The 15793-nt window shown below is 33.2% G+C and overlaps 1 protein-coding gene across 12 annotated transcripts in view; it reads right to left on the minus strand.

The window, feature by feature from the left end:
* PICALM (phosphatidylinositol binding clathrin assembly protein) overlaps nt 1-15793 on the minus strand; it is a 124741-nt gene that overhangs the window by 23775 nt on the left and 85173 nt on the right. For 3 of the 12 annotated variants that reach the window (XM_037167615.2, XM_037167618.2, XM_037167621.2), the window contains exons 13-17: nt 11387-11536; nt 2541-2648; nt 511-642; nt 383-413; nt 85-184 (exon numbers count right to left, since the gene is read on the minus strand). In XM_037167615.2, the coding sequence (XP_037023510.2) occupies nt 85-184; nt 383-413; nt 511-642; nt 2541-2648; nt 11387-11536 (521 nt within the window). The remainder of the gene's footprint in view (nt 1-84; nt 185-382; nt 414-510; nt 643-2540; nt 2649-11386; nt 11537-15793) is intronic. The other 9 variants (XM_037167617.2, XM_037167632.2, XM_037167616.2 and 6 more) reach the window with 5 other exon arrangements.

A 15793-nucleotide genomic window follows, 5' to 3' on the forward strand; every position in this document is an offset into this window, starting at 1 on the left:
ATGCCTATTGCTTTAAAAACATATTTATGTTACACATTTACCTAGATTTTTCAGGTTAGTATATCATAAGCTCTTTCAACTCACCATCGTTGCAGCATTCCAAGCAGTTGTTGGTGCAACTTTTGGTTGCCAGTTAGATCCTCCAGTTAGCTTCTTTTCACCTGGCTGGCTCCAATTTACATCACTTTAAATAAATATAAGTAAGCATAATAAATGTGTGTTATTATGAAGTAATATACATTTACTATACATTTCTTTACTATACATTTAGACTGAAAACGGAGTAGTTAAGATGCAGAGGATAACTCTACACAAACTTTCTAGATGAAAGCCAAATCCACCTATAAGCAGCACATGGGAAGAAATACAAATAAAAACTCACTTCTTAGTGGTTCCATTTCCAATACCAAGATCTAGGACAGGAAGAAAATAAAGCAGTTAAAAACTAGATTTTTTAAAAAATGAAACAACTTATTCTGAAGAAAAATAGAGGATCCAAAGAGTACTTACTGCCTACAAGGTTGGCCAAGGATGAATCCAGATCATCAGATACTAACTTGTTAGGTGGAAGTTTGGCAGCAGGAAGACTCTGGTTCTGAGAGGCCACTGTTGGTTTGAGGAGTCCACCTAGTTCATCAAAGCCTTAAAGTTACAAACAGATGAAATAGGACTTGTAAGGAACTTTATAGTGCTACAGCTTTCTAAAGGAGGTCTCTGCCTTTTCTCCTTGTTTGCTAATTTACTGGAGAAGCCCTCCAAAATTTGGTAGTAAATATACTCTTAAGTTGAAAAAGAAAAAAATTCACCATTGAACTGAACTGACTGAGAAGGCTATATATGCTTTGACAGAATAAGTTGTCTTATGATAAAATCACTTTAAGGTTAAAGGGGATGAAGAAAGAAGCACTCAAGTAAACTATTCTTATTCCCAAGTTGTAAAGGAGAAGGAATAAAATGCAATTTTTCCCCTCACCCAACAAAATTTTCTTAAGACTCACTTATATCTGAAGCAATACAGGTGAAAAACACATCTCTGAAAACTTTGAGGAAAGTTTCTATTAAAAAATAATATTTTGCCTGCCTGGTGTAGCTCAGTGGACTGAGCGCAGGCTGCGAACCAAAAAATTGCTTGGTTCAATTCTCAGTCAGGGCACATGCCTGGGTTGCAGGCCAGATCTCGAATGCGGGATGTGTGAGAGGCAACAACACACTGATGTTTCTCTCCCTCTCGTTCTCCTTCCCTTCTCCTCTCTCTAAAAAAATAAATAAAATCTTTAAAAAAGGAGAATATTTTAAAAAGAAAAAAATAGTATTTTGGCCTTTTTATACTCTTCAAAGTGGTGAATGTTAAGTATATGTAAAATAGTGTATTAAAGCAAGTCAAAATGAACCATCAGATAATCTCTTTGGTTCTGTCTAAAATCAGCTAAACTAAATTATACCTTAGAAATTGCTAAATAATGTCCTAATTCCATAAAACCATGTAGTAAGCTAGGACACTACTTAGAAATTTAAAAAAAAAAAAATCCCTTATGGCTCTCTACCAAAGGGAAGATAGAAGGTGAGATAATCCAATCAAATGAACCCCTAAAGGACGGAAGAGCATAATCTAGGGATGCCAGAGAATTTGAAAAAGCCATTAAAAATGGTGGTTTACAAAACATAAACAATTGGTCTATATTTTCTTTATCCCTTTTCCCAGCAAAATTAACTCAAAAGGAAAAAGTGCATCAAAAAACATAATTATAAGCCTCCTAGTGTAGAGAAAAAGAAAATGCTTAGTCCACACATATTCACATCAGCTTAGTTCTTTATTTCTGAATGACAACTAACTGTATATTATAAAATTAAGAATATCTCAATATCTTTCTTTAAATGGCTTGAATTTAAGTACTAGCCAAAATCAAAGGACCATGCCATGGAAAGAGAATTGTCAATTTGATAGAAATGCTTAACTTTTATAAACTTCCAAAAAATGTTCCAAAAAAGATGTTAAATGGAAATAATTAAGTAGAAACCTGGCTCTATAATTTAAAGTTCTTTGAAGACAAACCAACAAGCACACTATAGTAAGAATCACCCTCAAAACAATACAAAACCCCTATACTCACAGTTCTGATATTTAATACATTCTAGCTGTTTATAAATGGACTATATAAGTCAAAGCATGACAGATGCTATTTTCCTAGTTTTTAAAAAGCCAATTTCCTTTCAGTAAAGGTAAAAATTGTAATGAATAAAAGGCCTAATAATCTACACACAGCCACTAACAATTTAGTTCTCTAATATGAGCAAAATTTCTTCCCTGCCCCTCTCATTCAGTTCTGGGAGAAAACAAAATTTTCCCAGAGTCAAAAATGCCACAAAGAAAGAGAAACAGTTAATAGTCCCTGATGTTTTCATCTAGTGTTTGGGAGAGGAGGCATAACTTCTTTGGTTAGTGAAATTTAATCAATTTATGTATGTTAAAAGGAGCATTATCTATCCTTACACAGAATCTAAATTAGAACAGTAAAGTTAATAAAACAATTTTTCCTTACCCCCAGAATCTATAATAACGTTGGTAGATTTATTTCCAAACACAGATTCAAAGTCGACATTAAGGCCAGCTGAAGGATGGGGCTGTGCAACTGGAGAGGGGGTAAACCCTAAGAAAAAACAAAATGCAAAGAGCTCATTTCCTCAATAAGTCTACAGATATCTCTCTTTAATAATGTTAACAGAATGAAAAAAGCAATATATTCCCATGAAAATAAAGCCAATCCTCAAAACGTTTCCTACACCACCACATCTTTTTGTGATTACATGACCCGTAACAAAAATCCCACTGACAAAGAAAACAAAAACAGAAGATCAACTGATGTTGAACTAGTAGTATCTTTTGTTACAGGAAAAAAAAATTTGTTTTACACCTTAATGTTGTATATTGATGATCTCTTAAAAAATAAACACATCTAAAATATATACAATGTGAGGGTTTATTTGGGGAATAAGTCTATGTTGCTTTAAAAATAGATGAATCTATTTAATACCTCTAAGTCTCTTCCCTTCTACCAATTCGCCTTCCATATTTCTCTCTTTCCTTCCTTCAATGATTAATAAAAAGTTATATGGTTACATTCATTTCAGATGTGACAGGATTCTGTTCTCCTTGTATCATGGTGCCTTTTGAACATCAAAACCTACCCCCCACCCCAACAAACCAGACCATTTTGAACTCCAATTTCAACTTACTATTTCCAACAGTGGGGTTAACAAATACATAATCAAACACTCTAATTTACCTAACTCCAGTTAAAAAATACCAGAATTTAAAGAGCAACTCTTATTCTTTCTTGTCTGTTTTGTACTGATACTAGTGGTATGAAGTCAACAAACATCCAGCTCATGAAATCAGACTACACTGAGGTAATATATAAAGGTTTTCAATTGTGTAAGGTTGTATTTTTGTGAGGTGAGGTTCTGAGTTTCCAGGGGCCGAGAAGAATTTAAAAATCTAAATTTTAAATCTAAAATTATTAGGATTCTCACATGGCTTGGGGAGCTTTCAAATCACTGAGTATATGCCCAAATAGAGAACAGTCTAGCAAAGATCACAAAGAAGGAATTCTTTCACTCTGTTAATAAAGGCTGTAATAAATGGCTCCTAAGTTTTCTTCCATCTCTAAATTCTATGAACTCAGAATGCAAAAAGGAAGAAGGAAGGGAGGAAGGGAGGAGGAAAGGCAAGAAAGAATGAAGTAAGGAAGGAGGGAGGGAGGGAAGCAGGGAGCGAAGGAAGGAAGGAAGGAAGGAAGGAAGGAAGGAAGGAAGGGAGAAAGAAAAGGAAAGAAAGAAAATCTGATATTAGATTAACAACTGTATCATTAGGGAGAAGTTAAAGTTTTAAGTCCTAAACACAGGCTCTCTTTCTTCCTCTTTCAACTTCCTGCTGAAGGACTTTTCAGTCTGTCAGAATCTCACTTTGAATTCTTAATTTACACTACACCAAGATATAAAGAAGTAAAATATAATGTTGTAACAAGAAATTGGTCTTAAAAAAAAAAACAAACCAAAACAGTAAAAAGTAGGACAAGATTTGGTGAAAAGTCCAAAAAAGTCCTCAAAGACGGGGGCCAGAAAGCAATGATTTATTATTAACAATAACTCACACAATCTAGTACACATCAGTAACACTACTTTAAAAGTAGCATTTTATATCATAGCATGAATATTCTGAATGGCACAAATTTTAAAGAATGTACAAAAAAGACCTTATTTGCCTAAGTACTTAACCCTTAAAATATCCTTAACTCAAAAGACATCAGTCATACAATGACAGCACAAATACTATCAAAATGCAAAATAATTTGGTATATAAATCTGACTATTAGTCGACAGGTTCCTAAAATTATGCAGACTTGACAGTTTAGCAGCATTTTAAACTGCACAAGCTGTTTAAGAATTATACAATGGGTTTACTGGTTCTTTTCCTTACAAAAATAATGCATCTACTCAAGAAAGACAAACCTTTATCATGCTAAATTATGTGCCCATGCTATCATTACAGTGTGAAAAGCATAAAAATTGTTCTTTAAATTCTTCTGGAAACAATATTGGCTATGATGTCACTGAGCACTAGAAGATACATGGAACGATAATTGATAACTAGGACAGTAAGTATATCAAATTCCTATTTTTCTCCCACTGTTCTGTCCTGACTTTCTACAATTTGATTGATAATTAGACATAAGCCTATCTTCTATAATAACACAAAAACAACTTTATTATTTTCTGTAAAGAGAGGAGCCATCTTCTGAGGTTCCCAGGAGAATCAATCTGTGAAATCACATTATCACCTAAAAGAATAAAAGGTTTGGAAGTATACAAAGTAATTCAAAACCTCTACATAGACACAGAAAACCCGTAAACATAAAATTTTAAATAATCTGTAATAGCTGATTCACTACCATGGAAGCAAGCAACATATTTTCAAAGTAACAGTCTTTTAAGTAATTAATAAATGCTGGTAACACACACACCTTAAAGGTTAGAGTTCTACATTATAATTTCACTGCCCATTATCAACTTAAATTGGCCCTCTGTCCCTGGATCACTTTTTGGAAGACTGTCAAGGGTTGTCAACCTCTAGTTCTCAAAAGTTACAATATTAATATTACCATTTCCCAAGGAAATTTTAGAGACCAAAAAAAAAAAAAAAAAAGTGAACAGACTCTTTGAGTTAAGGTCAACTTTAAGAAATAATCACTACGTTGAACTGCCTACACTTCCATTTCACCAAGGCCTAGTGAAAACTGTCACTAACCAACACTACTTCATAGAAGAACATTTAGAAACCACTGCCCTTCAGGGCAAATCTCAAGAGGATGATAATATATTAATGGAAAGGTACAAGATGAACAAGCTTTGGGGACAGTAAGACATTTCAAACACCTTTTAGAAAAATTAGGTGGGTTGTTAATGGATTTTTGGTGGTAGTTCCCTGATAAATGACACCTTGTACTTTTTTCTGAAAGGAACTGCTACTATTTATTAATTTCTATTAAACACTATGCAAAAGCTTTATAAACATGACATTAAATGTCATAATAACCCTATGATAGTTATTATTATTATTTTACAGATTAGGAAACTATGAGATTATAAAATTTACCCAAAAAATCAAGAATCACACCCTACCCTGGCTGGTGTGGCTCAGTGGATTGAGCAGTGGCCTGCTAACCAAAGGGTCATTGGTTCGATTCCCAGTCAGGGCATATGTCTGGGTTGTGGGCCAGGTCCCCAGTGGAGGGGTGTGCAAGAGGCAACCACACACTGATGTTTCTCTCCCTCTTTTTCTCTCTCCTTTCCTCTCTTTCTAAAAATAAATATATGAAAATCTTTTTTTAAAAAGGTGTAAACTCCAATCTGTTTGATTATAGAACCTATTAGGGGTTTTCAGTTTATCCTAAGTAATTAATCTTATATAAACCAGTAGGTAAAAAAAAATTATTAATTATTTTAGCTACAGAAATTAACCATATGTATTCATTAGGACCATTCAAGTTTTAGGAACTTCTTGAGCTTTTCACAGAAAATGTTGGCCAAAAAAGTAAACCCTTGGCAATTTAAAAATTTAAAAGCAATGCAAAAACAATCAGTGCTCAAAACTTTACCTGATGATTAAATAATAATTTAGGTAAAAAGTATATTTCAAATACAAAATAATCTGCATACACAAGATAGTTAAGAATAGTTTTAATGATAATTTGATGTGCCAAGGATAGTGCTGGATGTTATAAAGCCAGATAAATAAACCTCAAAGCAATCCTACAAATATGTTATTTATTATCCCAATTTTCATAGGTTTAGAAAGGTTAAAAACTTGGGTTAAGCCACACAGGTTAGGGAGTAGAACTGGACTCCAAACCCAAGTTCATTGCATTTGGAATGACTTTTGCGTATTTTGGAACTCATTTGCATATTTTCCCATCTAATGAATGCCTTCATATATTTCATTTTAAGCACTTTTAACCACATCCAATTCTTGCTGCCAGTCAAAAATCTCAGTTCTTCAGTTATGTCACTTACTTTTTAATAGTAACTAAGTAATCAATTTATGTACAAACACACACACACACAAAATCGGCTGGATTTCAATGTTTTAATTCTACTGCACTGGTCTAGAATATATTTGGAAAGACAGAGATAATATCAAATTGGCCACACCTCTCTGGAAATTGCATGCCATTTCTATGCCTTTTGCATAGTGGTGGAAAAGCATGTTTCTCTGTCCAGCAGAATCTCTGTAACAGCTGTGCAACAACTCAAGTCAAAGTTATCTACTGTTCTATCATTACACCTATCTAAACAGCTTTAAATTCCATAAGCCAGTAACATTAAAATGCTATAAACTTTTCTGAGAATTTTAAAGTTTTAAAGTATAAAATTTTAAAGTATAAATGAAAGTAACTGAAAGATGACAGGTATCCATTCACAACACAATAATGAGTTTTAATCAAGGAAACAAAATTCAGCAATTATTGACTGATCTGTTCTTTAAAAGCAAATAAGTATTTTTTCTTACAAATACTTTTAAAAATTAATTCATTTTAAGAAAAATAAAAAGAAATTCCTCTTGCATTAATGGATTAATTTTAAACACACCATTACAAATCCTAAAATAAAGCAGCTAGCTATAGTAGAAGGGTCACGGCACATAAGGATAGTATTAGGATAAGCCTGAGTATCAGAAAAACAATCTGACAAGGTACCTTGGTCTGGTGGGGTACAGTGGATATGAATACTGTAAATAGTTTGTGCTCAGACTCCTCTGCCTGGAGGAGTGCAGGAGGCAGACCCTCCCAAGACTCACTGTGGAGATCTTCCTCTCTTTTATTTAACTGAAACTGAGGGGAGCCCTGGTCTGGAAATAGGGGTGGGGCATCCTGGGCCACAGGATGCTAGTTGTTTTCAGGGGTACCCATGCCTCTGCCCTTACCTGGAATCAGTGTTACTGCATCTAATCAAACTTCTCCAAAAATAAAGTGAGAATAATTCTTAAAAAAAAAAAAGACTCTAACAAGGCATACGAGTGTGTGTGGGGGGTGGGCTGGGGGGTTTTTGTGGAGCACAGTTAAAAGTAGAATGGAGTAATTGAAAACAAACAAAAACCCAGGGGAGTCTAGATACTTGGCATTTTCAAATGAAAACTTACTAAAAAAAAGCACTTAAGTCTTCATTATTAGTACTATATTAAAATAAATGTTACACTCACAACAAATTTTTAAAAATAACCAAAACTGTATCTGCTTAGATAAAAAAATATGAAGTTGGCTTTTAGCTAATATTAATCTGTTATCTAATGTCTTATTTTACAGATGAGGAAGCAGGTCGAGGCAAGGTTACAAGCATGACATAGCTGGGACTACCACCCACTCCCCTTGACTTGTATATAATTCAGAGTTCTTGTAACTTTAAGTAGGACAAGCTACCCAGTACACTCAGCATCGTATGATGAGATCAACGTCCTCCTCTAGAAGGGTTTGTGGAGGCTACACAGCTATCCTCTGATTTTATGGGTTGTTCTTAATCCTACAGAGCAGTGTTTGGCAAACTATAGGCTTGGCCTATTTTTACAAAACCCTGTGAGCTAAAAATAGTTTTTATATTTTAAAAGGGTTGTTAAAATGAAAGAAAGGGAAGAAAACAAAATGAGAGACAAGAAAAATGTATAACTGAGATTTTCTGTATCCTGCAAACACTCAAGTATTTACTATATGGTCTTTACATATAAAGTTTACTGACCACTGTTATAGAGCACAACTAGCCAGTAGAACTTTCTAATAATAGAAATGTTCTATAAATCTCTCATGTACAATATGGTAGTGGCTAGTCACATGTGCCATTGAGCAATGAAAAGTGTCGCTAGTATAATTTAGGACATTTTAATTTTATTTAACATTTAGTTGTAATTAAAGTTTAAATGACCATATGTGGGCAGTGGCTAATCAGGTGATACAGCTCTAGGAATGGCACACCTTGGGTGGTCCTTTCATGCTTTTACTACTCTGAGTAAGAAATTACAGGAATTTTCTATCTACTGTCTATGCTACTTATTTTCTGTACCTTCTCCCCGCTTCTCCATCTCCCACTCCCCTGTTGCTGACCCTCCACGTTTTATTTCTGGAGAAATCATAGAAATGATTTCTATGGTTCACTCCTGATCTAGCTGTCCTCTTAATTTGTTTTTGTTTTAGGTGTGGTTGTTGATAACTGTGAGTTTGCTGTCCTTTCACTGTTCATCTTTTTTATCTTCTTTTTCTTAGGTAAGTCCCTTTAACATTTCATATAATAAGGGCTTGGTGATAGATGGTAGATAGAAAATAGATAGGGGGAGGGTAAGAATCGTATGGGAAATATAGAATCTAAAGAACTTGAGACACGAGTTCATGAACTAAAGGGGGAACGGTGGGGGAGGAGTGTGGCAGGGTGGAGGGGAATGGAGGGGGGAAATAGAACAAATGTAATGGCATAATCAATAAAATAAAAAATATATTAAAAAAGAAAAAAAACAAATAAATGAAACCTTTAAGAAAAAAAAGAAACTACGGAAATTTTAATTACACAACTTACTTCTTAGAAACTTAACTTGGGTTGTAAGGCTTCTTATTAAAAAATGTCTCATCTAGAGAGGCATCAGCAAACTACAGCTGCCTGTCTTTGTAAATCAAGTTTTGGAACACAGCCATATTCTTATGTTTATATATTTTCTATGGCTGCTTTCAGGCTATAATGTCAAAGTTAAGTAGCTGCGACCAGAGACTGTGTCGCTCACAAACCAAAAATATTTACAATCTGACCTTTTAGGAATGAGTTTGCTGACCCCTATTCCAAACTAATGCCTAATGGCTGACATGTTTGATTTTTAGTTTCCCTTTTTGTACTCATTTTCATTAAAAAATGTATTTAACAAGTTTTTTTCTATTGACAAAAATCAGCACATGTAGGTTTTTTTAGTATACTTTCATTTGTGCTATTTGCTCTCAGAAAGAGAATATAAAGACTTAAATGGAAGTCTGTACTTACTTAGGTGAAAAGAACTTTTTGCAGGGCAAAGTTGCAAGTCTGCTGCTTCAGGCTTTGCTCCCAATAACTGATCTATCTCAGTCGATTTAACTTTTCTAGGACTCAGGTGATTCATCATAAAACGGTGGTAATATTCTCTTACCAGCATGAGTGTTGAGCTGGAGGTCTTTGAAAACTCTGAATCACCAGTTTTTATTATTCTGATTTTCAAATGCACCTGCTTACCTTGGCTATAAGGCCATCAATTTTACTAAACTGCTTTGCTTTTTTTGGTCTTCTTCGTCTCAACCCATAGGCCTTTAACTTCAGAAACATTAGGAAAATGACATTTCCAGTATATATTCGTCTTGTTACAGACCTTCCTTGAAAATCCAAAATAATTAAGTAACTCTCATATAATGGCTTTTATTTTTTTATTCTGCTTCTGTTTGAATGTGAAATAGTCAGGACCTTTAGCTTAAAGTTGCTGCCCTCCATTCTGTCCCTTTTCAGTGCATATAGATGTGACAGTCTGAAGTCCATGCACTGTTCTAACCTAAAACAGGAAATAACATATGGCCCAAAGTGAAGACATCTGTTTCCTATCTCCAAATTAAGAAAACTGACTAAAAGATACGAGCAGCCATATTTACTAAACATATACTGGTTCATACACAGTAAATATAAAGAAAATATAAACTTGTAAGAAAAAAATAAACAAGGATAACTCTAGTAACCCCTCACTATCAAGCAAATAAAGTACTTTATTTGACAAATTTTCTAAAAAATAACAGAATGTGAAATTTCAGTTTCAACCACTTTTTATATAATTTTTAATGTATTTCAATGACTTAGAGGAATTATTACAATCCATAATTATACTTTGGAGCTATTAGACTAGTTATATTAACTAGAGCACCTGTCTTGGAACATTCTCAAATCTCCCAACTACTGCCTTCTTAGTCACCTCCCTTCTTCCTCCTCTTTCAGATATATCTAACAGAATATTCAGAGTATGGCCACATGATCTATACCCAGGGTTACATAGATGACTTATAACCCTGGGTATAGATCACCTTAAGCAATTTTGTTGATTTGCATGAAAGCAGTTTCACCATCTTTTAAGGGAGGTTTAGCATCATTTTAGCAGGATTCAAAAAATATTTCAGTTTCATACATACTTAAAAATTTACTCTTCTTGAGTAATCATGGTGTGAAATTTACTGCAATTAAAGGTTATTCAGTCAAGTTGCTTTATAGTCCCTACTTTTAATTTATCTCAAGGCTAACAATGAAGTGAAACTCTTAAGACAGAGACAGAGGATATGCATGGATTTTGACATCTAAAATTGTACTAGTCACAGTTCAAAAAGGAAGAGATTAAGATAGCTACTAACATAACCACCCTGAAAGCTATTATAAGCACTATCTCCCATAAATACAGAGGAAAAATATAGGCACACTTGAACATGCAAGTTTAAGGAATGTTACTCTTCACCCAACTCTCATAATAACCAGCTTTTAGAACTAATAAACAGGATGCAGCATGTGATGCTAGATAGCTTGAGTATTGCAATATAATATGATAGACAACAAAACACTAAAACGTCTAACTTTAAAGGAAATTTTCTCTCCTAAAAAGTTGCATTAAATGAAATTAGGGATATTAGTGTCAATTAAAAAAACCTCAGTACATTATTGCTATCCAGTTATTTTAAAACTTGGTATTAAAATCCAAAGTAATTACTTCAGTGCTTTAAAAAATAACGAATAGATACGTTAAAAAAATCCTTAGGCAGTATAAACATTAATTGGAAAGAAAGGTTAAATGGTACATTACCAACAAACATTTCATGAGTAGGTGTCCTAGTAGTAAAAGTGGATACATCTGAAGAAATGGGAAGGTGAACATCACCACTACTTTTTGTGAGGAAAGGATTTAAGCTTGGAATGGCATCATCAACAGCATCTACAGTAGCAGAGAAAGGATCTGTGTAGTCCAGTGCATTACAGCAAAATGAAGAAAGGAAGTAAATTAATTAGTATCGTAATTAGTCAAAAGATGCAAAGTGAAAAGTAGTAGCTTTATCATTGTTTATTAATCTTAAATGCAAAAATACCTAATCAACAAGAAGGAGAACTGTATTTAACATATTTTAAAGTATTTTCTTGTAATTTAAAGTATTTAAAGTATAAAGAAAAAAAACATTAATAGTAGCACACTAAGGACAGATCTGCTTTCCCACATTAGGAAGCCATGGCATCAGGTAGTTAAAAAAGAGTAATAAACAAAATGTTTCTGTAAAACAGCCATCCACCTCAACCCATTTTCCAGCCCTAGATGGGAATATATTGGCTTTGGTGGCACAGTTGTGTTTACTCAAAAAGCTAGTAACTCCTGTATAGGTTCAGAGGTAGGGAATAAGAAAATAAAGATGAAGAAAAGATCTAATGATGGAGAAAGGGATTTTAGAAAATTAAGAACAAAGGCCATTTAGTAGACTGAACAGCTTTGAAGGCTGAACTGAGTTTTAAAGACTGGGCTTTAAAATTTTGTTGAAGAAATAACAGAAGTATTGTTCCCTACTAGAATGTTAGCGCATGTATGTATATGTGTATACACACAGACACACAGAGACACACACACACACACACACTATTACCAAATTCTATACATAAAGTTGTTTTAGAATCTAGTATTTACTGCACCCATCTCATTCAAGATAATTGTCATTCTAATGATTGAAAGCCATTCGTTCTACTTTAAGTAAATGGAGAGGAAAATAGAAAGTAGCAAAAATACAGTGTCCGAATTGTTTCTCTTGTAAACACAATAAAAAATGAAAAGACAACCCATTGTCTACTCTAATTTGTGACTCTCACTGAATACCGTGGTACCTTCACAGTATCAAGCATTCTATTTTACTCTAAAACTGTGTGATGGAACAGTAAGAAGGCAGCAATGGCTGAAGACCAGTCATTCACTATGATACAGGCATACTTTTTTAAAGTCAATAAATTCAAGGCATGTACACAAATCCCACGTATGTTTACAAAAGAAAAATATAAAGAGAATATTGAGGTTACTGGCTTAAATATAATCTTTTAAAAATATTTTTAAAACATTAATTTTTGTATCATTTAAGGCCCTTTCTAGGAATTAAACATTAATATGGAACATCAATTCACAGCCAAAAATAAAGTCTTAAGAAGGTATCAAAACTCATTGGTGTACTATTCAAACTCAAATGAATCATGTTTTAATATCTTTTCCTCTCCACTCTTCAATAAATGGAACAGTGAGGAAAAAGAATCAGAAAGAAATAATTCAGAAATAAAAAGCTGAAAATAGATGTGGTTTTCTGTATTAAATAAAATTGTAACAATGACCACTCTCGTACAAAAGCTGTATTAAGTTTAGAGTTGATCAGTTTGGTTCAAAGTCCTATTTTTTAAGTATGTGATAGTGGCATGGAGTTTTAAAGTACATTAAACTCTGTTGGACTATAAGCAACAAAGAACACCTCTCCAGTTTTCCACGCAAAAGAAGCCATGAGAGAAGTCATTATAAAAAAAGACATACTTTTCTTGAACAGATCCATTGGTTTATGAGAAAATGTGTGTTTGGGAAAGGTCACTAGTTATCTGCTGTTCTACTGATTGACAGTGTTTTACCCATGTGCATAATATCAATCATTTTTTATTATTTGAAACATCCTAGAGAAGAATATGCAAGTGCATATACATTGAAGACAATAAAACTACAAGAAAAAACAGCTTTTAAACTACATGACAATACTACAGGTACTCTAGATAATGTTAATGTAGGAATGGACACTATACTATAAATAATAAAAACATTCATTAAAACAAAAATTTCATGTCCTAGCTCTTCCAACTTAAACTTCACTCACTAGACTGGCAACTTTACTCTAAATTCCTTAAACTTTTTAAAATTACATTTTCCATTACTTTTATCATTATTAATTTGGAAGTTTAATTTTGTTACACTAGAGGCATAGAAAAATCATTCAAAAAAGTAAAAAGAGATTAAAAAAGAACTGGTCCAGTCATAGTCTAGTCTTCACACACAGAAAATTTGAGGGTTTTTTTTTTTTTTTAAACATTACATTTTGTGCCAGCTGAAAGTAAAGCAAATTAAACTTAAGAATGAAAACTTCTTTTTGGCCTGAACTAAATTTTAAAAACCTGCTTAAAATACACAACAGTGTACTAAGTTGACAATATTGTATATTTTTAGATGTTTTAACGGTTTTCAAAGCAATGAAAACTTAAATTGCCTCACATATTAGTTAGTATTCAATACCAAGTGCTTGTTTAGACTCGAGACCATTTCTTGAAAAATCAAAGGCTCATTAATAATGTAATGAGAGGAACAGGAAAGCTTGTGTTATCTCTTTTCGATAGAATCTTAAATGCCTTTCACATAAACATACAAACCTTACTTCCCTTTAACTCTCTATCACTAACCTATCTGTGATTGGGAATATACATCATCTCTGCGGTACTTACGGTAAGAATTAAATTAAATTCCTAATCTGTTAACATCCATTTTTAGCAAATGAAAAGCAAAAGAAGCACAGAATAATATAATCATCAAAAATAAATAACTCTGTTTCAGCACTATAAAAGCAGCACAAGGTAAAATGTTACATATTTCAAATGTTCAGGTAAATGGTTAATTTCAAAATCTTAAAAAATTTATCATTATAATCAAACCATTTTATATATAAGATTTATTTATTTATCTCAGTCTAACTTTAATCTTAACAATAAAGTAAAAAATCTTAATTTGAATCGCAAGGAAATTAACAATCCACTACGTTAAAAAAAGCATTCAAAATTTTTGCTTAAAATTCTCTTCAACTATCCAATATGCAAAAGTCAAAACTCTGAACTTATCACCAACTCAGAAGCCAAAAATCTTTATGTGAAAGTCAAGGCTTAATTCTTCACCTAGAAGGGTAGTTTAGTTGGTTAAAGTGCTGTCCTAATACCTCAAGGTTGTGGGTTTGATTCCCTGCCAGGGCATATACAAGAATCAACCAATGAATGTATAAATAACTGGAACAAAAACAAACAAAAAACCGCAATGTTTCTCTTTCCCTTCTTCTCTCTTGAAAAATCAATAAATTAAAAAATCAAATGTTCATTAAAAACATATTTAATTCTTCTTAAATTGAGGAGTTCACAAGAAAGATCACTGTCCTTTCCTCATTTATAATAAGCTTTTCTGCCTCTGTACTTGCTCCCACTATACTTGATTTATATTTTTAACACTTTTAACAGTCTCATTTGTATACAGCAAGCATAATATTAAAATACAGAGAAATTTTTGATAAAAATTTATGCAGGGCAAAATAACAAAAAATAGAAAAATAAAACAATTAAATGTATTCCAACATACCGTATTCACACAGACTGCTACAGAATAGTTCTCGTAACAGGATACAGAACAATTCTTAGAGGCTGAAATTACTTAAAATCATTCTCCTATGGTAACAGTATATTTACCTTCCTATGTGAACTTAATTTCGAACAGTTAATATTCCAAATAGTTAAATTCTTCAACTTGTTATAAAAATTAATTTTATATGATGTTCAGACAAAACAATTTCAATGTTAACTTTTTTAATGCTATATTAATTCTCATTAGCCTTCTATAAAATTTTTCATCATGAGAAAAACAACTTTTCAATTTTAATTTAGGAAGACCATTCTTTTTTAAAAGGAGGAGAACCATAGAAATGAAGATCTCATGGAGGGTTAGCAACAGGGGAGTGGGAGGAGAAGGGGGGAGAAGGTACAGAAAATAAGTAGCATAGACGGTAGGTAGAAATAGATAGGGGGAGGGCAAGAATAGTATGGGAAATACAGAATCCAAAGAACTTGAGACACATGGTCATAAACTAAAGGGGGGGAATGGTAGGGATGGGGGGTGGAGGGGAATGAAGGGGGGGGAACAGAACAACTGTAATGGCATAATCAATAAAATAAAAATTTAAAAATAAAAATAAAAGCAAGGTGAAACTGCTTAAATGACTGTGCTACTTCTACTACCCTTTTGTAAAGCAATGTACAATAAGCAAAAAATAAGCAAGTATTGGCAGATTAAAAATCCTAAAACTAGGACTTATTGTAGGGGACCGGTTTGTCTTGGCCTGGCAAATGTGACTCAGCTCTGTATGGAAAATCTACAGATGCGAAGTGGTTGGTGGGCAGGAGC

Source organism: Artibeus jamaicensis, unplaced genomic scaffold, assembly GCF_021234435.1.
Source record: "Artibeus jamaicensis isolate MK-2021 breed Jamaican fruit bat unplaced genomic scaffold, CSHL_Jam_final contig_64, whole genome shotgun sequence".
Classification (NCBI taxonomy): domain Eukaryota; kingdom Metazoa; phylum Chordata; class Mammalia; order Chiroptera; family Phyllostomidae; genus Artibeus; species Artibeus jamaicensis.